At 37.4% G+C, this 23019-nt stretch overlaps 12 protein-coding genes and 1 non-coding gene across 13 annotated transcripts; 4 read left to right on the top strand and 9 right to left on the bottom strand. All coding sequences in view use genetic code 12, as the record gives it.

Annotated features, from left to right (window-relative positions):
- Positions 1-657: 657 nt before the first annotated feature.
- Positions 658-1530, bottom strand: TPM2 (tropomyosin; the record flags this gene model as incomplete). Its single annotated transcript, XM_019475562.1, has 2 exons — positions 658-1125; positions 1513-1530. The coding sequence occupies 2 exons, from the start codon at positions 1528-1530 to the stop codon at positions 658-660; spliced, it is 486 nt and encodes a 161-aa protein (XP_019331107.1).
- Positions 1531-2931: 1401 nt separating this feature from the next.
- On the top strand, positions 2932-4854 carry CAALFM_CR08450CA (uncharacterized protein; the record flags this gene model as incomplete). The annotated part of the gene is made up of 1 exon (XM_711160.1): positions 2932-4854. One exon carries the CDS (start codon positions 2932-2934, stop codon positions 4852-4854), a length of 1923 nt encoding a protein of 640 aa, XP_716253.1.
- Positions 4855-4960: 106 nt separating this feature from the next.
- Positions 4961-6814, bottom strand: CAALFM_CR08440WA (uncharacterized protein; the record flags this gene model as incomplete). Its single annotated transcript, XM_711159.1, has 1 exon — positions 4961-6814. The coding sequence occupies one exon, from the start codon at positions 6812-6814 to the stop codon at positions 4961-4963; it is 1854 nt and encodes a 617-aa protein (XP_716252.1).
- Positions 6815-7074: 260 nt separating this feature from the next.
- On the bottom strand, positions 7075-9747 carry CAALFM_CR08430WA (uncharacterized protein; the record flags this gene model as incomplete). The annotated part of the gene is made up of 1 exon (XM_711157.1): positions 7075-9747. One exon carries the CDS (start codon positions 9745-9747, stop codon positions 7075-7077), a length of 2673 nt encoding a protein of 890 aa, XP_716250.1.
- A 402-nt stretch (positions 9748-10149) lies between these two features.
- CAALFM_CR08420WA (uncharacterized protein) lies at positions 10150-11769 on the bottom strand (the record flags this gene model as incomplete). Its single annotated transcript, XM_711154.1, has 1 exon — positions 10150-11769. One exon carries the CDS (start codon positions 11767-11769, stop codon positions 10150-10152), a length of 1620 nt encoding a protein of 539 aa, XP_716247.1.
- A 1009-nt stretch (positions 11770-12778) lies between these two features.
- CAALFM_CR08410WA (uncharacterized protein) lies at positions 12779-14131 on the bottom strand (the record flags this gene model as incomplete). The annotated part of the gene is made up of 1 exon (XM_711153.1): positions 12779-14131. The coding sequence occupies one exon, from the start codon at positions 14129-14131 to the stop codon at positions 12779-12781; it is 1353 nt and encodes a 450-aa protein (XP_716246.1).
- Positions 14132-14379: 248 nt separating this feature from the next.
- On the top strand, positions 14380-14748 carry CAALFM_CR08400CA (mitochondrial 37S ribosomal protein uS13m; the record flags this gene model as incomplete). The annotated part of the gene is made up of 1 exon (XM_711152.1): positions 14380-14748. The coding sequence occupies one exon, from the start codon at positions 14380-14382 to the stop codon at positions 14746-14748; it is 369 nt and encodes a 122-aa protein (XP_716245.1).
- Positions 14749-15147: 399 nt separating this feature from the next.
- tI(AAU)5 lies at positions 15148-15233 on the bottom strand. The gene is given in 2 exon segments: positions 15148-15183; positions 15196-15233. It is a non-coding gene; the product is annotated as a tRNA-Ile (tRNA).
- A 454-nt stretch (positions 15234-15687) lies between these two features.
- Positions 15688-16640, top strand: CAALFM_CR08380CA (uncharacterized protein; the record flags this gene model as incomplete). The annotated part of the gene is made up of 2 exons (XM_019475561.1): positions 15688-15744; positions 15801-16640. The coding sequence occupies 2 exons, from the start codon at positions 15688-15690 to the stop codon at positions 16638-16640; spliced, it is 897 nt and encodes a 298-aa protein (XP_019331106.1).
- A 63-nt stretch (positions 16641-16703) lies between these two features.
- Positions 16704-18161, bottom strand: GSH2 (glutathione synthase; the record flags this gene model as incomplete). The annotated part of the gene is made up of 1 exon (XM_711150.1): positions 16704-18161. The coding sequence occupies one exon, from the start codon at positions 18159-18161 to the stop codon at positions 16704-16706; it is 1458 nt and encodes a 485-aa protein (XP_716243.1).
- Positions 18162-19026: 865 nt separating this feature from the next.
- On the top strand, positions 19027-19698 carry RPP2A (ribosomal protein P2 alpha; the record flags this gene model as incomplete). Its single annotated transcript, XM_019475560.1, has 2 exons — position 19027; positions 19373-19698. Coding segments are annotated over 2 exons (327 nt in total).
- Positions 19699-19894: 196 nt separating this feature from the next.
- CAALFM_CR08350WA (uncharacterized protein) lies at positions 19895-21139 on the bottom strand (the record flags this gene model as incomplete). The annotated part of the gene is made up of 1 exon (XM_711149.1): positions 19895-21139. The coding sequence occupies one exon, from the start codon at positions 21137-21139 to the stop codon at positions 19895-19897; it is 1245 nt and encodes a 414-aa protein (XP_716242.1).
- A 429-nt stretch (positions 21140-21568) lies between these two features.
- CYS3 (cystathionine gamma-lyase) lies at positions 21569-22768 on the bottom strand (the record flags this gene model as incomplete). Its single annotated transcript, XM_711148.2, has 1 exon — positions 21569-22768. The coding sequence occupies one exon, from the start codon at positions 22766-22768 to the stop codon at positions 21569-21571; it is 1200 nt and encodes a 399-aa protein (XP_716241.1).
- Positions 22769-23019: the final 251 nt, after the last annotated feature.

Below are 23019 nucleotides of genomic sequence, written 5' to 3'. Positions count from 1 at the left end.
AATGTCGCACTGTGTATAGTAATAATGTCTCGATCTCACGACTTTTCTACAAGTCATATATACCCTCGGAAACTCGATAATTATGGGGAGATAACAAGACTACAATAATGAAAACAATGCAATACCAAGTGCTGAGTGGAAACTTTCAAAACAAAAAAGGGTAGTTGAATAAATATTGTAAGCTGTGTTTAGGGCATTGTCTGCTGTTTAGGGAATGAATTCAAAATTCGTGTAACATAGAGGACAGATTAAAGTGAGAGATAACAAACAAAACAAACAGTGTCACGTCATATAATTATGAAATAAGTCAAGGCTTACGACACTTGTGACACTCAACATAGTTTCGTTTCCGTTTTTCATACAGCTGGAGATAAATTAAGCTTTACAGTTAGACTCTGTGCAGTAGCTATATCGGCCAATTCGTTGCAATTGAATCGTTTCAACTGTGTATATGCAGACAGGGTCCCCTATATTTGGCTACTGCTACGTGTCTACAAATGGATTCATAAAAATAATTGGGTACTGATAATGAACAAAAAAAAAACCTATTACTTACTATATAATCACTATTTAAAATCAATTAGTAAAATTAAATTATCATAATTCTTTGCTTGTTTCCTTCTATTTTGATGTTCAAGCCTAAAACATCTTGTTAATTTAAATAGCTTCCAATTGTTGACTGATTTCGTCCAATTCAGCTTTAGCAGCATTGTAGGTTTCAGTCAATTCTTCGAATTTCTTTTCCCATTCTTCTTTTTCACTTTCTAATGAAGCAACCTTTCTTTCCAATTGTTCAGCCTTGACATCGGTTTCTCTCAATTTTTCGGTGGTTTCTTTCAAGTTCTTGTCGGCTTCTTCCAATTCTTCTTCCAAAACTTGGTTCTTCTTGGTGTAGTTTTCATTGGAAGTTTTCAAGGAGTGTGATTCATCAGCGGCTTCTTTGATTTCATTCAATGAGGTTTCCAATTTTTCAACTTCTTCTTCCAAAACTTGATTCTTTCTAGTCAAAGCTTGGATTTGGTTGTCTTTTTCCAAATTTTCTTGTTCCAATTCTTTGATTCTATCACTTAATTCATCAGATTTTTCTTGCCATTTTTCAGCATCTAATTTCAAGTTGTTGATTTTCTAGATCGTCGTATGTTAGTATACATCGATGTTTGTCTTTTTTTTGTTCAATTCGTTGGTTGATTGAAAGTGTAAATTCTGTGGGCACATGTACTAAATTCCGTGATTTTCCCTAAACGTTCTCCTCCCTATACTTGGACCTCACTTTACTAAAAAAATTTGCCAATTCCAAATTACCTTCAGAGGTGTTTATAGGTCTCTAAGCTAAGAGCCATCTAATTAATTAGCGCTCAATAATCACCCACATGTGTGTCCCTCTTTCATTTCAAATCGGGTGACATTAGACATGACCTGCCTCCCCTTGTTGTGTTGTCACTATTGTTCTGATCGCTTCAAATACTAATCTAATCAACTCAACCAAAAAAAAACAAATCAATTATTACATACTTCCTTGAGTTTATCCATGATGTTACTTCAAAATGATAATGTTAGATTGTAAGATTTAACAAACGAATCAGAAAAGAAAAGGTAAAGAAAAGGCAAAAAAAAAATTGTGATTTGGCAAATGAACGAGAAAAAAAAACACAACAACAACAACAATCCAAACAAACGAGATCAGAGAGAGAAAGTGTGTGTGTGTTTTGGAGAATTTAATTAGGAAAGAGAGAGACAAACAAATATTAAGTAAAACTCAAATTCGTGTGCGTGTTCTTAATTTTTATCCAAATTTCCGCCCAAATTCAAATTTATCGTCAATTTTGCCTAGTTGCTACCAATTGGCGTTTTTTTTTTTCACCCCAACATTATTTTTCTCTTTCACACCCCCCTCTCCACAAATCTACAACATGGCATTTAGAGGTTTAACATTATAATCAGAATGAAAGGAAATCACCACCGCAACACTTTTGTATAGTATGTCCATATCTAGCTAGTGTGTCCATGTGTAGATATTCTTCCCTTTCAGAATGTGAACTTTCCACGTATGTGAAGCAGGTCACTCATGAGAAGTAAAAGTACTAAAGAGTTTATCTGTAGAAAGGTTGCGTTCTTGCAATATTATCGACAGTCATAATCATTGGCAACTACAAAAAATGGCTATATCTTTGGAAAACTTTCGTTTCTTTGACGTGAAATGTTTTTGAAGAGGCTTTCAAGGGTCTACCAAATAACCAGTTTTACAGGTAATTTACTTTCACCTAAAAACGGAAAATAATACTCTCTTGTTTGAGAGACATGACAATATACTAACCATAATACCAGCCTCTTAAACCTAGAAATCAGTTCACATTGTTTGTTGATTCTATCAGTAGTGCTTTTCCGATTATCTTATCTGTTGATTTTTGTGAGAGTAGTTGAGCCCTTTCTACAAAGCAGCTACCTGTTGTCAATTCAAACTTGAGGCTTACTCTTTGGCTTTATCCGTTGTATGGTTGTTTTAACTTTTCAGTCAACAAGAACTGGATTCCAAATTTGCCTTCTATGCTTGCTAGTTCAGTTGCGAAATTTTTTTGTTTCGTTTTTCTCAGCAAGATTTTCACATCGCGACTAGCCAGCCATCTTCTCATTTGATCTACAACGGATACTAGAAAAATATGCATTCTCCCTTTGTTAATCTGATCGTCTAACTAAAAATACTTTACACATGATTTATCTACAGGGATTTTTTGGGATTGGTCTTTCTTTCTGTTTTGCTTTCAAAAAAAGAAAAAAATTAGACGAAACAAATCTATTGCCCCTTGAAATATCACATTAAAAAGAACTAAAAATTTCCTACTTTTGTATTTTTTTTTATTCATTTTATACGTTAGGAAGTATCACCCATCAACTTATGATTAGAGTCTGTGGTGTTACCAATTGTCCAGCAACATGACGTCCTTAATTTATCCCACCCAGAGTGTGTCATTATCTCCTAACGTAATCAGCACCACCTCCTCAGGAATACATCTACATCAAAGGACACCATCCAACCCATTTGAAGTCATATATGATTCACAACCAGTACACAAACCATCCAACACACAATGGCATAACTCTCAAAATTATGAGGAAATATCAAAGAATATACATCACAGAACAACAAGCTCGGGCCTACCAATTAAACCTGCCCCTTCGTCTTCTTCTCCATCCCCTCCACCTCCCATTTTGACAGTTCTTGATGATCCACTTTTCACTAAAACTACTGGGTCCCTCATATCACGTCTGGCCACCTTAAGAAACAGAAACAGAATCAAGCGACGCAACAAAACTGTGAAGAAAGCCGATATCAAACAGAACAAACCATTAAAGTTCCCCATACGGAGGAAAAGAAGTCTACAGTACAAGAAAAGGCCACAGGCGCCACTTTTTGATAATAAGAAACAGATGATGGACTTTTTGATGAACTCAAACTATCAGGCTTTAGTTAAAAACTTTATACCACAATCAATGCGAATTTATCTGCATCACCGAATTTTGCAACCTAAACCTGCGTTGACTTATAGCACCAAGAATTTTGAAATTGACGAGCTTGACAATTTTGTTATTGTACCAACCGACAAGAAATCAAAAACAGGGTCTTACCTAAGGGGAGCAAACTTGACTGCTCCGGTGTCCAATCTAAGTGCTGGTACAGGTGTTGGTGTTGGTAGTGGTGGCGGTAATACAGTAGTTGAGTTGATATATCAAAAATATAAGGAAGACATCTATACCGGTGGGTTTTCCGTTCCCCCTCCAAAATTTGAAGAGCTCTATCCACAAGATGCCAAGTTATTAAGCAGTCGAGAATTGTCTGATTTGAATACTAAAATTTTGTTTGACATATTGATAAGGAAAACAGTAGCAGCAAAAATGGGCTATCGATTAAAACCAGCTGGGAACAGTTTCATGGGTCAACATTTAACTAGTCTGTCATCTTCCTTCTCTTCATCTTCTCCGTCTTTTTCAACTCAGGATTCAGGAAACTTATCAGCCAGAACAACACCATCAGCTAGGTCACGAGGATTATTGCCGTCTTCGTCTTATCTGTCTTCCCATTCAACAAACATGCTGGAGACCAAACCACTTTTCCTGGGTTTGACAGTGTCACACAACCAAAAACCACAAAGAGATTTACGTAACGAATTCATTAATGACTTTAACAAAATATATGATCAACGATATAAACACAACACTAATAACAAGCCAAGTTTCGAAAAAGATTTGTTTGCTAGTACAGTATATCAATTAAGTCCCATTAATAAATCAAAATCGACTTTACCTTCTTACGATAATGAATATACTGGTAGAGTTGGCTTTGGTGATAACAACAACAACAAAAATAACAACAACAACACTAATAGTAGCACTAGCAACAGTAAATTTGATGATGAGCAAACTACTACCCAACCGGCATCTTCTACCCAAAGAAAATCAACTAGTACTTATACCTCGACCACTTCAGGCTTGCAAAACTTGGACGATTTTCCTATTAACTCATATAATATAAAACCTTTTAATTCCTTTGATGTATGGCAATCTAAGAATATTGTTCCCAAAGACATAATTTCCCCAGAACAATTAATTGATAGTTTGAATAAGTCCGATCAGTTCGGATACATTAGAAGTCGTTCCATCGTAGAACAAAATGTGGCACCAAGAGTTGAGTCAATGCAAGCCTCGGTTTTGACTCATCATGATTCTGTAAGAACTAAATGGAGTGCTAGTGTTGGTATTGGAGGAGGCACTAGTCAACATGATGAAAAATCTCAAGCTTCTCCAAGGTTCTCTCAAGTCTCAAGACTAGGATCTTATAAATATCAGGGGGTGATTTAGCAGAGGTATTTACAAGTATCAAATAGAAAAAATAAAAACACCATATGTTAGTAAACAGGTGGGTATATATGTATGTATTTAAAGTGACTATTATTTTTATTTTTTTTCAGCTATTATATACCATTGGCAACATAAAATCTCTAATTCTGTTCGCAGTTTCCTCGTCCAGTATCTCTTCACTATGAGCTCTTGCGGGTTGGTTGTTGGGGGTCCTTGTGGGGTAATACCCATGGTCCAACACGTTCAACATAAATAATGGAATTTTATTATCTCGTACCCCTTCACAAACGCACAATACCTCATCAGCACGAATATGACCCGAGTCATAAAGTTGAAGCAACTTATTGAACCATTTTGCATCTTTAAGATAATAGGGTGTAGAGTCTTTGTTTGCTCTTGCGGATGGAGAGTCTGATGCAGCTTTGGCAGCTGAAGCTAAGGCATTCTCAATTTCTATGCTCATTTGGACCTCTTGGTGGTGATTCTGATTTTGTTGCGGGTGTGCTGAGAACGATTGGTGTAACTGTTGTTGCGATTGCTGCATTGGTCTGAAAGTATGAAGTTGTGGTTCCTGTGGTGGCTGTGGTGGTTGTGGTGGCTGTGGTGGCTGTGATCGTTGTGAGGAGAGGCGACTTCTATTTGCATCAATTCTTGTATTTCTCAATGATGGATCCACTATTGGTTCCTTAAATACTAGAGGAATGGGCTCTTCCAGAGTTCTTCTGAACTGTTGAAGCATTCCAGTAGAAGAACTACCCACTTGATCATCGTCCTCAATATACTGGTGCAACCCGTTTGTCTGCAAATACTGTCGGAATACTTCCGGCTTCTTGCGTTTATTCGAGGGTTTCTTGGCCGGAACTAGAGGTTTAAAATACTCATTGTGACCCTCAGGATAATCGAACTTTGGCACTTTAGTATAAATATCTCCATCTATCCCAATATCTTCAATGTATTTGCTATCTAACTTTGCCAATACTGGTAGTATTTCATTATGATAAACCGACATATACCCCAAATTGTCACTAAGGAAGAAATCATTGGTGATTATTGCACTTTTGTTGTATTGTGACAAGTCAGGTAAACTCAATGTATTGCCATAAAGAATCAGTTTCACTTGTCGTGAATCTAATATCAAACTTTGAGTGATCAAATCAATTATTTCAAACCTCCCCAAGGTCAGATTCCATTTGTATGAATACCCTGTAGTAATGGTTTTAGAATGAACCATTAATTGAAACCAGATCTTATAACGGTGCTGAATCACATTACTCAAATGTTGCAGAACTGAATATTTGGAATATGTCGAGTACACCGTCTCCGGGTTGGCATACCGTAATTGTTTACATACATACAACCAAGCTTTTTTGTTCATTTCCGGTTCAGCACCTCTTGGGTACGAATGGACAACGTCACTCAACAATTTGATCAAAAGTTGATCCATTCTTGGTGTCCATCGTTTATATTTTGAATCTTTTGATTTCAAGTCGTATGATGAAAGTCTTGGGAACAGCGAGTCTGTAGAAGCCAAAACATTTGGTGACTTGTTGGGGTATTGAGAATCAAATGTAGGTTGTATGAACCCTAATGCATAATTATGGCCAGTCCCTTGGTTATGGAAATGTTGTTGTTGTTGTTGCTGCTGATGTTGTTGTTGTTGATGATGCTGATCATTTGCTATTTCCTGATTTCCTGTTTGAACCTGCTGCTGCTGCTGCTGGTGTAGTTGATGTTCTTGACTAGGTGCTTGCGATCTTGACGATGCTTTCTTTTGTTTTTGTGATTTCCGTTTCCTTTTCTCTCTTATTTGAATTAGTTTCTGTTTTTGTAGTAGTTTCTGTTGTTCTTTTCGTTGTGCTTTCAGTTGTGACAGAGACTCCTTTGTTTCTAAAAACAGTTCAGGAACAACCACAACAAACTTGCGTGGCTTATTTGTCTTTGGATCAGTATTGGTGGACATGATTTTTGCAAGTTGAAGATATTTGTTGTTTTGCAGCTATTTAAGTCTAGTTTAGTTTAACTTGTAAATGTTCAAGCGTTAGTCGTATCAACTTACAGTTTCAAGGTTTTTTTTTGAAGGTTACAAACAAAAAAAAGTTCAAATCTAAAGTGTAAACGGGAATCACCTGGCAAGGACTGAATACAGAGGCAAAAAAAAAAAACAGCGATAACCAACAAAAACAGTTTCGGGCTAGTTTACACTACCTACCTAATTAGATACTATTTAAGCAGATTAACTGGGAACACGGAAGCCGACTCAAGGTTATAACCAACTGGGTTGTTCATTCTCTTATTACTGTTATTGTACTTCTCATGGGAGTCTTGGATTTTAATAAACTTATCTAGCATCTCATAAATTCTTTTCCTTCTAATAGATTGGCTGGTGGTAGAGCTCCCGCTTGGAATAGGAGCTGTTGTAGTTCCTGGCGCAGGCGTTGGTGTTGTTAATGGAGTCGACAAGTGAAATTGGGGACCAGAATTACTATTGTAGTTACTTACTGTAGTCAACCTATTTCTTAACGACATGAACGTATTGCTTTGGGGCAAAATCATCAACAATCCGTACAACGTTTTAAAGAGATACGGATGCTTTTCTGGCTCCAATAAGTTCAATCTCAATTTCATAAATATTGGCAGTTCCAATAATTGGACCAAAACATCTAACTGAATCAATAATTGCGATGTCACTTCTAATTCAGACAAGTTCTTGATTATTAAGTATGATAGCTCGTAATTTGAAGTTAATAAACATAAGGAGATTGCACTAGGTGCATTGTGGCACCAGCTTTGAAATAACGACGAAAATAATTGCCAATCTTCTACCTTGTTGGAATCCAAGCCTTTTAATTTCTTACGGAACGGTAACAACTCCTGCGAAGTTAGCAATATGTTGTTCAAGGTAACAATCATGGTGTTCAAGAAATCCAAGTCACTCAAAGTAATCAACACTTCTGACAAAGCAGTGAATATCAATTCCGAGTTTAGCGAAACACACAACTTACGAATAATAAACTCAACTTTGAAAGTCTTTTCTGTGCCGTCCAACTCAAAGATTTTGACCAATTTGACAATGAAATTCTTGAAAAATTGCTGGTTTGCCTCAGATATTTTTGCCATCAAAGTCAAGACCTTGAGTATCACTTCATTACTAGTGTCATATTTCAATAGGTCAGTCAACTCAAAGTTGTTTGCTTCCGCTTGGAAAAGTGACATAAACTCCGTGGGGTTTCTCTCGTATATGAATATCATCCAATCCAAACTTGTGGTTCTAGCTAGTTCGCTAACAGAGTCCAAATACTCTTTAACTATCGCCGATAAAGTAAGTGGTAGCTTGACTTCGTTGAACTCCGTATTGGTTTCCTTGTCTAAACCAAGAGTTTCGTTGAACTCGTCTAAACTAGCATCATTGAACTTGTACAAAAACAGTTGCATAGCCATATTAAAATCAAGAAAAGAGTCCCTCAACTCAAAATCCTGAGCCTTATCAGTTTTCGAGATGTTTTTCAAAGTAACACCAACACATTCCGGAAACTGCTTTAAGATGCTTGATGGAGCCATTTCCAATATATCACGTAACCATTTGATAGCAATAAATTGTACCTGGCAATAGATCTCATGCGGTTCGCTACCCAAATCTTTGAAGCTACTTTCTGATTCGGGGGATTTGAGAAACGACAACAAAATCAAAATTATTTTCTCGTAATCAATGAAAATATCTTGTCCAAGTGTTACTTCTTCATTTTCCTCATGCTCCTCCTTAGCATCACTACCAGATACTTCAATTTTATTGTGACCCTCTGTTGGCTTGGTGGTGAGTCCGCTGGCTAGTGGCCGTCTTACAATTGTGGTGTCATCAGACTTTATTGATGCTTCATCGTCGGCTCCACTGTCTTCATCAATGGCGGATTCCGTATCATGCAATTTCAAGTTTGGTGAGCCATGTTCTTGTTTGTCCTTTTTCACATTCGCATCTAACTCTGCCTGCTTTGTTTTCTTATTGGCCAACTCCTTCTTTCTTGCATCAATCTTTATCTTGGTTATATACTTGATTTCTTCTAGAAACACGTTCAATAGGTTCTCTGTTTCTGAGCGAATATCCGTGGGCGAGTTGTTGAACAAAAACTGAATTAACGGTTTCAAAAACTCCGGTAAGAACCTAACTAGCTCCAATGATGGGATGTCGTCAAACAACTCCAACCAGCTTAGTAAAAATTTTTTGGTGAACGGGTCGGTTGTATACATTCTTTCTAGTAAAGTGGGGACAAATTTTGGCAACGAGAACGCCTTGCTGGGGTCTTGTGGCTCGTTCACCTGGATGGCGTTACCTTGAGCATCGACCAAATTGCTTCGTATTTGAGACTCCTGTTGCTGTTGCAATATGCTAACATAGTTGGTTGCCTTGGCACTCACGATATCTTTAACCAACCTATCTAGAATGTCAGCTGCATTCTTGACACTGCTTTCTGAATCGCTGACCAAGATACACAAAATATCAAAAATGTCGTTGAAATAAATCAATATCTCTCCCCTGGCTATCTTGGCAACATTGTATAATGATTCACAAGCATAATATCTGACGCGTGCGTCGGTGTCCTTAAATGTTGAAAAGATGGGTTTGACGATATCCTCCAAAAAGTACGCAATAGCAAAAGACCCAAGTGCAACAGACACACTTCCAAGAGCAGTGATTGCTCCCATCTTGGCCAGGTTTGTGCCTGTGCTTGTTAACTCTGTGAGTTCGTTGATTATTTTATAGATCGTTTGACTGTCATTGTGTCCCAAAGCATTTTTTGTCAATGACTCAATTTGAAATGCTGTAGCCTTTCTCTTTTCATATATATGGTTAGATAAATCCTTAACCAAGGATGGTTCTAATACCTTCCCTGTAGTCATGTCAATTGATTCGTATAAAAGTGGAAAGCGCCTGACAGAGATTCTGCTTAGATTAGAGTAAATGCGTACAAGTGTGTGGTGATATTTTGATTTGTTATTTTTTTTTTGTCTCTGTTTTCTGCAAAACAGTTCTGAGACCACTTTTGTCTATCTTCGTTTAATAACTCGCTATATCGTACATACACACACACCAATCGGAAATTTTATATAGATCAAAATAAATTAACTGTAGATAACTATAAATATTTAGATACTAACTCTACAAAACAAAAAAAAGTAGGTTGTTTGAACGAGAAAAATATATCAAACTAATAGTAACCCATACTCTTGAGCTAATTGCTCCTGTACAAACCCAAGACATACTAGCTGCATTCCACTTGGTGCTTTCATCTGTGTATTTTCTTATATTGGGTTAGCTATTCCACAACCCAAATCGCTCTCAAACCGTCTTCTTTTGTTTTGAGCTTCTTCAAAGTAGGGGTGTGAGCTATTATCCCTGCCTGTGGTATTTGTTCCATCATTGATACCAATATTGCTGAAATCTAGTTTGATGGAGCCATTGCTTTCTCTGGAGGGGCTCTCAGATACACTGGGTGTTGCTTCTAAAACTATGGGATTCGCTCTGCTTCCTGGCAAGTTGGCCAAATTTGATTCTATAATATTTCCATGGTCATTATTCATATCATTGCTGTTGGGGACATTGTTAAAAATGTGGTTCAATTGTACCAAATCATTTTCCAGAAAGTTCTCAATGCGAGGCAACTTCACATGGAAGTTTATAAACAAATTACCCCGAGAGTACTTGTTTAAATCAAACATTGTTTGTTTAGAGACGTTCTGTTGCAGTGAGTCTTGCACTATAATACCGTTGCGAATACGGTTGTTCTTGGGCACACCTAACCCCTTTACTTGTTTGGGCTCTCCTGATCTTATAGTACCAACAACTTCTCCCGCATGAACCTTTTCATTATTAAGCGACTTGTAACCGTGCACATTAATGTATATTTTTAAAGATTGGTCCTCTTTCAAAAAGTCTGGAATAGTGATCTCTCCCCCTAGCAATGCTGTCTTCAAATCAATTGTATGATCCATGTACAAGTCGTTGTATTTCCGCACAAGATACGGATGTTGTCGTTGTTTCAACTTAATTACCACATCTCCTGGTATTATATTTCTCCCTTCGTCTGCTTCTCCCTTAATGATTATTCTATCACCAGTGTTTGCACCTGGCGGAACCACAACTTTGAGAATCTTTGTGCTCTCTAGATACCCCATGTTACAGTACACACATCTGTCGGCATCTCTGATAAATACCCCGGTTCCGTGGCACGCAGCACAACTGCCGCTTTGTTGAAATCGTGAAAACTGGTTATAGTATGTAATCATCACTTTACCTGAGCCCAAGCATACCCTGCATGTTTTTGGATTCACTCCACCATACCCATTGCATTGCACACACTTCATGTTCTTTGGTAAAGATAACTTTATTACTTTCCCATACACCATATCAGCCAAATTCACTTCACATGTGTGGAATATGTCTTCTCCGTGGATCAAAGTGTTCTCTAGTGGCTCGCCTAAAGGCTCTACGTGCTTCTGCATGTGCTGGTTACTTGAAAATCCCGGAAATCCTCCGGACATTTGTGGACCTTCAAACATTGCATTATGTGTGGCAAACATATTGTTTATATCATGAAACACTTGGGAAAATATGTCTGTCGCAAATGAGTGTGTTCTTCTATGATTGCGGGTGTTTGATGCCGTTGTGTTACTTGTAGACTCTTGAACCGTACCATCTATGCCAGCTTCTCCGTATTTGTCATAGATATCTCTTTGCTTTGGATCTCGTAGAACTTCGTAAGCTCGGGTAATTTGTTTGAACTTTTCAGTTAATTCTGGATCACGGTTCGTCTTATCGGGGTGGCATTTCAATGCTAATTTCTTGAATGATTTGGAGATTTCTTCTGTTGTTGCTGACGTGCTTACTGATAGTATATCGTAAAAAAAAGTTTCTCTAACCATGACCTGGGAAACTGGTTAACTTCTGATGAAGCATAAATTGGTAGTAACGATATTAAAAATGAAAATGATACTTATAAAGTGGTGAAATCGGTGTATAATTTTAGTGTGAAAATCTTATCAATTTCTCTTTTCTTATTACTAAAATTACTAATCTTTTGGAACAGGTAAGACTTTGAAGCTAATGTATTTGCCGCTGGGAATAAGTTATGAAATGTTAAAGTAGAATAAACTAGAACAACAAGTCTTTGCAAAAAAAAAAAAAAAAGGAAAATCAAAAAGAAAATAATAAACGAGTTATATAAAAAAAGGCAGAATGTGTTTATTGTAAAAGTAGTAATGATTGTCTAACATTATTATGGTTGGATAGAGAACTGAATGGAACATTCTTTCGTGTTCTGTTTCCTGCACCTTGTCGCACCACACATGAAAGTCGTGCTTTCTGTCCAATGTGGAAGTTATGAATAGCTGATGCTTGTGTTTAAACTGAAATGACCAACAATATACAACTGGCCAAGCTCATTTCACTTATTCACCAGGCCAAGTGTACTGTGAAAGAAGTTAACTCTACTGATTCTGCGGTCCATAATCAATTCTTGAAAAAAAAAAAATGGAAACTATGTGAACTATCTAAAGTTAGAGCTGTAATCACACTCGGTCTCTTGTAGAAGCAGAACTTTTCACTGAGCTGAATTGCTTTAGCCCTTTTCAAAGCAGAAAGTGTCATGGAATGTGGGACCAGTGCAGGTGCTTGGACGACGAAGAAGTCGACGACGACGACGACAACAACACGTAGTATAGGTTTTGTGTAACTACATATTTTCTCTTAATCTGGCCATTTCTCTGTTTCCTATTTTTCCTTCAAATGGCAATACTTATCTTTTCCCGCAAAAAACTGGCCCTTGCACATATATTAGTCTCAAAACTCTGTACAGTGTTATGTAACTATAAATAAATACATTGTTCATGCCAGGAAAAGCTTAGCATCTTAAAACTTGTTATAGCATCACAATCATGTACCCAAAATTTCGTCACGGTAGTGTTTTTGGTAATTGGCTCTTCTTGTCTTATTCCTCTTTCTTTCCACATTGTTTCTGGTCTTGTTTTCAATCCTCCTTGTTTCCTTTTCTTGTTTTGTGGCATAGTACGGTGACAATCCAGGTGCAAGTCTTGTATCGACCAATGCCTGTGTAGTTTGTGCTACTGTTGGCTCTCTTGGCGACCGCAAATTCTGTCTATAGTACCTTTGCATTGACCGGTGGCCAATTCTGTAACCTGCTGGTGTAGTAAGTTCAACTCCGGATTGGTCTATGTAGACTAACTCATAATTGTCGTTTATTCCATTATCTCCAGTTCCCCTTTCATTATCGCCAGGTTGGTTTTCGTACTCGACAACTATAGTCGATGGTGCCTCGTCGCTAAACTCGACATGTTTTTTCGTGCTTTCTTTGGCTTGCGTTTTTGGTTCATCTTCCACTGAAAAATCGTAAAATTGTGATATGGCTAGCTTCTCTTCCTTGGTTTCATATGGTATTCTACAATGGCCCTTGGATGCAATATGTTGTCTAACACTTTCCAAATTTTTACCTTCAAACCCACATACCAAACATTCGTAGTCTAATGAAATAACTTCACTCAAGTACTCTAAGAGACCACTTGGATCAACTAGATAGGATCTTTCGGGAATGTACAACCCGTGCTTATTGAACATGTGTTTTATATTGTTTTCTATTTCACGGTTGTTCAAACCACAATAAAAACAATGAGTAATTGGAATCGACTCCACAGCCTCTGACGACCCATCACTATCGTTTGCTTCTTCTTCTGCGTCTTCCTCATCATCTTCTTCTTCTTCTGATAATAGCTCACCTTCCAAATCGGTGAAATCAGACTCCTCGGTATAGTTTATCTCAGAACCTGTAACTATAGATTCAACCTCATGGAAATCTGAGTCGCCTAACGAAAACTCCGAAAAATCCGAGGTGAGAGATGCCGCAGGACTTGCTTCCCTGCCGCCGTCTATTGTAAGTTTAACCTCCTCTGTTCTACCTCTGTTCTTCTGGGATTTTAGAAACTTCTTAGTGAGTTGACGTTCTCCGTTCGTCTTCTTCTTCCTCGTAGCCACATAAAACCCGTACTCATCCTCGTTTTCATTTTTCGCTAAATGCTTCAGTGTGAGTATCTTTTCGGCAAACACTCCTGCTGTTATTGATGGTAAACCCGCAACTCTTCTCTTTAAATTGTATCGGTGCCATTCTGTTTTCATATGTTGTCTTTGCAATTCTGCATTGATAAACTTAACACCACATGTATTACATGTGAATGATGCTGTTTCCGGATTAGATCCGCTGGGCATAAAACTCATGGTAGTCGGTTTAACTAAAGTAGGTACAGCAATATGGATATATAGCAAACTAAACACTTCAAATATATCAAGAGTTGGAAAAAAAATGATGAAAATATTGATATCTATATATGTGAAGTGCGTGCAATCTGTTCATTTTTGAAATGCTCGTTTTCCAGGTTTCTCTGATTTTTTTTTTCTCTTCAAAAATTTTCTAATAGTACTACAGACAACAATACATACTTATAAAGCATCAATAGCGTGTCAAAATGGGTGTGGTCGTATTTGGTAAATCAATAAAACACAACTTTCCTGTCCGTATAGGGTTGGCCAAGACGATATTTGGTATAGGATATCAGACAGCAGAAAGATTGATGGCTAAAGTGGGAATATATCCTAATTGCAGAATGAATCAGCTAACCGAACCACAGATCATGGATTTGAACAAAGAAATCTCACAATTATTAGTTGAAGGGCATTTGAAACATAAAATCAATAATGACATCAAGATGAAGAGAACAATCGGTTCCTATGCTGGATCAAGACACGCATTGGGTTTCCCAGTCAGAGGTCAACGTACAAAGACAAATGGTTCTACAGCCAGACAATTGAACAGAACAGAAAGATTCCGTTTATAAGCTGGGGTCGGGGTTGCATTTTGTTCATTTTGGGTTTGGAGTTACATGTATATATTAGATTAGGTCAAAGACTGATTTTTTAGAAACTGTTTTGGGATGTTGCCCAAATGTAGGTGAACCTCTTTGGTGTATGCAATGGGGAGATGTATACTTTTGCTTTGCTTGTATAATGTTGAATCCATTTCCTCGAGGAGTTGCTACATATTGCTTTCTTGAATAGAATCTCAACTCTTATTGCTTCTCTAAGATATAAGAAGGTTCTGTAGGTGCCCCTTTTGAGTGGAGGTAAAGTGAACTAAAAAAAAAAATACAAATACATTACTGTAAAACTGATACCACCACCCTGGGGGGTCATGCAGCAAAAATAGCTGGAAAGTCTTGAGGAAAATCAAAAAATAATGGTCCCTAGCAGGATCGAACTGCTGATCTTGGCGTAACAAACTGAGTTATTAGCACCACGCCTTAACCAACTGGGCCAAGGGACCTTTTTATGGCTTAAAAAACTTCCATTATTTTTATATACCTTAGTAGCTGTCTATAGATGCACTTCTTGCTTAGCCTAGTAAGGGCTGTTTCCATCTATTTGAAATTCCTTAACAATATGTATTCTATAAAGTAAAGCTTGGTGCCAACTTCAAAGCTAATTGAATGATTTTTTCCTTGATTTTAGAGCTTTTAATTATACCTTTTTTGTTCCCAAATAAGCGCTAAAAATGATTGAAATTAAAAATACTAACTATTCCAGGTCAAAGTAAACACTATAAAACAATATATTTCAATAACAGGAGCAGTAATTAGCTTCAACATCAAGGTACTCTTTTATTTTTCTACCAAAAACACATCTGAAGTAGCTCTTATCCATAGATCCAAATATTTTAACCTTTTTTTTTTCCTACTCTCATCTACTTTTTTTTGCAACACTTACTGCTCACAACGCCAATGACCATACCATTAATTTCAATAATCAAATCAAGAGCTTATTTGTATCCTCTCAAGGTATGTTAATGTATTAACAACACCGATTCTATTTCACCAACTAACACGACAGAAAGGGGTTGTACTATTTTGTAACACATCCCACCGTTTGGCCCTTTTACATAACCATATTGATACCTCAATTGGTCCTTACACTAGTCATTTACCTGATTATGTTTTCATTGTTCTTCCCACCTCAAGCTATTGTATATACATTGTTAATGGGACCATTAGGGGTGATTGGTGCGTGGTATAGTTTGATCCTGCAAGCGAGCACATTGTCTATATTTGTTGTCACAATATCCTTAATGCCTCACATACAACGAGTGGCATATGATGCAATATTGAGTAGAGAGTGTGCAAATGATGTGGTACTAATGGGAAAACTTAGGAGGTATAGAAAACTACCCATTAGAGTAAGGGCCAGAGAATACCTTAAGGCCATTCCAGATTTTTCGATCTTTCCCTTCTCTTTGCTCAAGCTACTTGTGTTTTTCGGTATTTACTTCATACCCTTTGTAGGTCCAATCATTGTATTGTTTTTCCAATCTTCCAAGCGTGGACTAAAGGCACATGCAAGATACTTTAAGTTGAAAGGGTTTCTGCGTAGTGACATAAGAACAATCCACAAGCTAAACAGACCAGCATATATGGGGTACGGAGTGGTTGCGCTTTGGCTCGAGCTGTTTCCATTTATCAATATGTTTTTTATGTTCACCAATACTTTGGGAGCTGCTTTGTGGGCAGTTGATATTGAACAACAAGAGAAGGCCGTCACAGAGAATGTGGCCGCAGCTACTACCACCGCCACAGATACGAATAGCGTCAATCAACAAGGTCTAGTTATACCCGTACACAATGAACCAGCAACTAATATACCTGAGGCTACCCCAAAAACTGCTACAAATACCATCTAATACCTATAAAACGTATTTTTGATGTCCTTTACTTTTGCTTGTAACCGAATTCTATGTATCAATCTAATATAAATATATGTTATCTACGCAGCCAAAACCGGCAGCAACTCCACCTTCATTGCTGTTACTGAATTTAGATCTCAACAACCAACCAGCATTTTTGTTGGTCAAAATTTCACCCGTCTTTTCATTAAATACTGTTGTTCCAAACACCCCCAACTCGGATATAATATCCTCGTGAAAGACTTCGTTGTTTCTGATGATTTTATTCTTGTGAGTTGGCGGATTTATCAACTCCATAAGAATGTATGCACCCCACTCTTGCTTGTCCAATTTTTCCAAAAACAGTGGAATGTTTTCCTTGTAAACATTATTTCCCCCGCCCTCTCTCTGAGGCTTCAAAACAAACTTTTCGGGCTCTTCAAATGCTAATTTTCTACCCGTATCGCCTTCGTTGGAATCATCTAACGAATAGATGGCAACAAAAGTCGACAACACCTCATTCAATTCTTGATCACTCGAGTTGGACAAAAACTTGGAGATAACCTCTTTTTTCGTTAACAACTGCTGAACCTTCTTGGTTCCTGATAACTGGGTCAAAACAGACGGACATTTAATAGCTAACGTATCCTCTAATAGCAACCTAGCAGCCCAAGTTTTTTCGGGGTTAACATCATAGTCACTAGGAGCATATCCTGATCTATAGTATACCACCGAAACCTCATCCATGGTTGATTTGATGTATAACCGGTTCTGATTTACAGTCACATGTTCTTCAACTTCTTCCAAAGTAAATCTCACCGATTTTATTCCGTGCTCCTTGAACAATGCATATTCCACGTGTCTTTGGTCAAAGCTGTTTCGTTCATTTGGTTGCACAATAAACAAAACAACACTAGAAGTTTTTGGCTCTCCATTGTGATAGTAGAAATTCCCATCAGCCAAACCTTGCGCCAAGTCACTTGCTGAGGTGGAAACAGGAATCTCGTCTTCATCATCGTAATATTTGTAGTTGTACTTGCTGTCATACTGTCCAGTGCCGTTCAAGTATTGATGCAATTGCCCGATTTTGGAAGACAATCCACCAAAAGACACACTAACAGTATTGAATTCAATTTGCTTGATTTCATTGGTGTCCTGATGTATCATATAATCAGATCTAAATAACCCCAACGACAATGGCTGAATCTTGCTCAGTTTTTGATACACCTCGAATAATCTTCCAGTAAACTCTGAATCATGTTTGGACAAGTCTTCAAGGATCGATGAGAACCACTTTACGTCCTTTGTTATCACATTGATGTATAATTCATTAAACAATTTTTGAACTTTGACGGCGCGATGGAAACTTTCTTTGGGGATAGGTGTTGGGAACAATGTGATTGGCGCAACATTGGCTTGGAAACCTTCAAAGTTGGGTGGGTACATAACTAACCCATTCCCAAGCGACCATTGTGACAAGTTGGTCACAAGTTCTTTTTCTTGGTCGTGAGACAATTCTGGAAACGGTTTAATGCTCATTTTCTTGTAGTTCAAAGACTTGGCAATGAATGTATGTGGTTAGTACAGTAAGCAAAAGTGCTATTTCCCATTTTTTCCTTAGATGATTGTGATTGTGCTCGTGATAGATGCTGCCCGGATTCTAATACACTGTCGTAATCCGTCTCTACCAGGAGAAAAAAAAAATTGCCACCACTGAGCCACAGTAAACGTGAATACCGAACCCATCAATATTTGCAATCAGTACATATATACATATTTGGCAGCCGAACGAACATCGTGTTGATATAGGTATCATGGTATTTCAGGGCAGTCTGTTTACAAGAAAAGAAACCCACCAAGACAATCAATTCAATGTTTAGAACAGAAAGCAAGAATAATGCTAATCTGTTAAACAAATGTACTCAGATTTTACTTATATAAACAAATATACATTACCATAACAGTAGTAGGGGACTCTATTTATAATAGAAGTGGATAGGGGTCACATTCTGCAACGCCTTTTGGTGGTTCACACGATTTTGGGTTTCGGGAAAATTGCCAGAGTTGTGAACAAATCAACAGCAAATGTAGGAAACCAAACAATCACACATCTGGCAAAATTCTTCTGTAAGACTAAGCAATATCGAATCACGCAGATCATTGCTGAACACTATTCGTTTTTGGTCAAATTGTACTTCAAGAATGTACTGTAGGCTTTGCCTTCTAACCGCACAAGGGAAAACGTGACCATATGGTAGCGTAAACAGGGCTATAGCCCTAAAGTGTATATGCAGTCCCAGTACAAACACTTTCTACCAAACCTCAATCAACATGAAAAAAAAATAACTGAAATCTAAGTATTGTTAGTAACCACTGTATCAAACAACAATAGTATAGATCAACAAGTATGTAACAGCAACAACAAGGATTGATATATGAAGAGATATTGCATATGGATAGTGTTAGAATAGTTTAAGTCAGTGTATTGTTTCAGGTTAATAGCATCACCATCCATTTAAAGAGATGGCCCATTTCATACCCAAGATTACTATGAGAACCAAATTAATATAGGCTCTACAATTTGTTTGATACAAGTTGCAAGACACCATAAAGTAGTTTTGTTTGTTTATTTGTTTGTTGATTATTGCATTCTGATATTCCCTGCTTTAAATGCATTTGGAAATATTTCGTATATCATGAGATATAATAATAACATTAATAGCATTTTCATGTTACTAACAAGAATATAGTGAAATACTTAGCTGCTTACTTATTATTAGTCAACGCCGGTAACGCCACCCCATCTGCTGCCGATGTCAAAGCTGTTTTGTCAGCTGCTGATATTGAAGTCGAAGAAGAAAAAGTTGAAAAATTGATCAGCGAATTGGACGGTAAGAACGTCGAAGAATTGATTGCTGAAGGTAACGAAAAATTATCATCAGTCCCATCTGGTGCTCCAGCTGCTGCTGCTGGTGGTGCTTCTGCTGCCGCCGGTGGTGAAGCCGCTGAAGAAGCTGCTGAAGAAGAAGCTGCTGAAGAATCTGATGACGATATGGGTTTCGGTTTATTCGATTAAACGAGCCAACAGGCATCTCAAGATCACAGCATAAGGAAAACAAACATTGGAATAAAATTGTATCGTTTTTATTCCATTCATCATCGTGTACTTTATTTTCAATTTTAATGTAATATTGGCAAAATAGAAAGACTAACGGTAATGTACATAAAAACTATCTAATTGGATATAACAGATACAGATCTATGAATATTCTCTACAACTCGTCGGCAATTGCCTTTCTTAATCCCATTGGATTGCCAAATACTTCATGACGTGCTCGCAACATGTACTCATCAAAGTCTTTGTCTTCTTGTGAATAATCGTCTCTTTTTTTATTCTCTTTACGCGACTCCACTTCTTCAGCTAACCAATTGAGAAAGTCACCACTTGGTCGCAAACTCTTATTCAGCTGATGCAAATTTACTAGTTGATCAAAATAAGACTTGAAATTCTTCTCGTCAAGTTTATTTCCAACAAAGGAATTCTGAATAAATTTTGAAACCTGTGATTCAGGATCTTGATCTTCAAGTGATCTTCTATCGTTTGTTACTGGGAACAATTGTAAATCCTCTAAAATGTTACTTGCCCTGGACTTTGAGTTTGGACCAAGTTTGGGAAAAATCGCTATTAAATCATTTAACCCGGAACTGTGGTCAAATGAAAAATATTGTCTTACAAAATGGCTATTTTGGACTAAAGCTTGAATTATACCCAAAATCCTCTTTTGTAGAACATCATTTTCATTCGCTAATTGCTCAAACAAATTATCCACATAGCTCTTGTCGAAGTTGGTCAAGATATTACTAATCGCTTCAGGATTATTTCTCAAACTAGACCCCATTACACGATATACCTTTTCGGTTATTTTTGGATCAGAAGCACCATTGGCAATGTTGACAAGACTCTGAAATATGGCTTTGTCTGAGGTCAATTTCACCCCAAATTCGATATCATGACTTAATTCCTCTAAAGTATCTAGTGCCAAATGCAACCTTTCCACATCACTCTCATGTGGCTTGAAACTCTCAATTTCCAGACAAGCTGCGTCAAAATTACTCAAATCTCCCTGGCTAACCTTTGTACGATGAGCGTGCTCCTGTTTTACTTCAGGATGTTTCAGCTCATGCAACTTTTGTAGATTCTCAGTGATGGCTTCCCTCGAATGATCCTGCAATTCGCCACCAACAACTACTTCTTGAACTGGCTCGTCTTTTTCGTCAGCACTCATTAGCTTGGCCTCTTTTTCCAACGTATCTATATTTAATCTAACGTGTAACCCAGGTGGTATATCTTGACCTGGTTTAATGGTTTGCCACTCGTTTGTTGGAACAAACAATTTTGGATAACAATCTAAAGGGTTTTCTGGATCTGGACAAATTAATTCCTCTGAAGTATCAACAATCAGAGAATTCACACCAACTAAGTAACTGGCAAGTAATACTAAAACAGAAAACTTCATATAATATACAATAAGAACTTGATATGATCCTTTTTCAATAACTCTCTGCCTTTTTTTTCCCAGTAGGTTGTAGAAGTGAAGTCGTGTTCATTAATTTCTCGTTTTTTTGTTTGCTTCTTTTTTTTTTTTTCCATTGTACTAAGAATAACCTTGATCAGTAGTGTATTCCTTGTCACATATTTATTTGGTTGCGAAATTCGTAATCGCAAAACCGTTAGCTATCTGGAATTTCCTCAATTGATGCTAATACTACAGTATTCCCAAGCAGAATAAGACAAGCACTACATTCGGATTGTCTTTCAAATTTTTTATCACAATATAAGCGATATTTCTATTAAAATATTCCTGTATAAACCACTTTTCTGGTTTTCTTTTTTCTTTCTTTGTCATAATATACAATAATTATATACATTGCTAATGAACATCCCCTCAAACAGAAGCAGCCTTTTGTAAAGCTTGTTCAATATCTTTCAACAAGTCTTCGGTGTCTTCAATACCAACAGAGACTCTGACCAAGTCATCGTAGACACCATTGGCTTCTCTTTCTTCCTTTGGAATACCACCGTGTGTCATGATTGCTGGAACTTCGATCAACGACTCGATACCACCCAAGGATTCAGCCAAGGTGAACAATTTGGTGGATGAAGTGAATACAGCAGCACCTTTGGCTCCACCAGCAATTCTAAATGAAATCATACCACCACCTAAACCGTCTCTTTGTTGACGTAAAACAACGTCGTGGTTCCTGTGGGATTTCAACCCTGGATAGTTGACTTTCAACACAGCAGAATGTTGACTCAAGTATTCAGCAATTCTTTGAGCAGAGTTGGATGCTTGTCTCACTCTCAAGTGTAATGTCTTTAACCCTCTGTGTGCCAACCATGAGTCAAATGGGGAAGGAATTGAACCAATTGCATTTTGCAAAAATCTAAATCTTTCGTGCAATTGAGAATCGTTGGTTGCCAAGACTCCCATAACGACATCAGAGTGTCCATTGATGTATTTTGTGACTGAGTGCACAACGACATCGGCACCATGAGTCAAAGGATTGGAAAGGTATGGCGATAAGAAAGTGTTATCGACAGCCAACAAGACTTTGTTACCGGTTTTAGCTTCATGATCGACCAAGATAGATTTCACCTTGGCAATGTCAGTAACCTGTAATGTAGGGTTGGATGGGGTTTCCAACCACACCAATCTGGTGTTTTCTCTTAATGCACCTTGCAAGTCTTCAACTAAATTGCCAACGAATTGAGCTTCAACACCATGAGTATTGGCGACTTTGGTAAAGTATCTATGTGTTCCTCCATAAACATCACCACTTGAAACAATGTGTGAGTTGATTGGCAAAGATTGAATAACCAAAGCAGTAGTGGCAGAGCCAGATGACAAGGCAATGGCATACTTGGCACTTTCCAATGCAGCAACAGCAATTTCAAAGTTGTCTCTGTTTGGGTTGGAAGATCTGGAGTATTCGTAAATACCCAATGGCTTGGATGGCTCAGATTGAGCAAAAGTTGTTGAAAGTGAGATTGGTTCAATAACGGCACCAGTGGAAGGATCAAGTGGAGCTCCAGCATGGATGGCCTTGGTACCAAAAGAATAGTTAGTGCTTGATTCAATAGTCATTATATGATGAGACAAAAAAAGTGATTGGTTCTTGTTTATTATACGTGAAGCAAAAGGTTGGACTTTATACTGAAATTTTATAGACAAAAAGGTTGGACTTTTCAACTATATTATACCTAAAGATTAGTAATTGGAGGTCTAAGTAGTACCGAAAAAAAAAATTGTCAAATTTCCTTTTTTTTTTATTTTTCTTTCAAATAAGTAATCATCGGGTACTTTTATATATTTTTCGTGTTTTATTCTGTGTCACA

The sequence above is a fragment of the Candida albicans genome, chromosome R (genome assembly GCF_000182965.3).
Source record: "Candida albicans SC5314 chromosome R, complete sequence".
Lineage (NCBI taxonomy): Eukaryota > Fungi > Ascomycota > Pichiomycetes > Serinales > Debaryomycetaceae > Candida > Candida albicans.
Note: the sequence above shows the minus strand (reverse complement) of the source record. Positions and strands in the feature narration are given on the sequence as shown.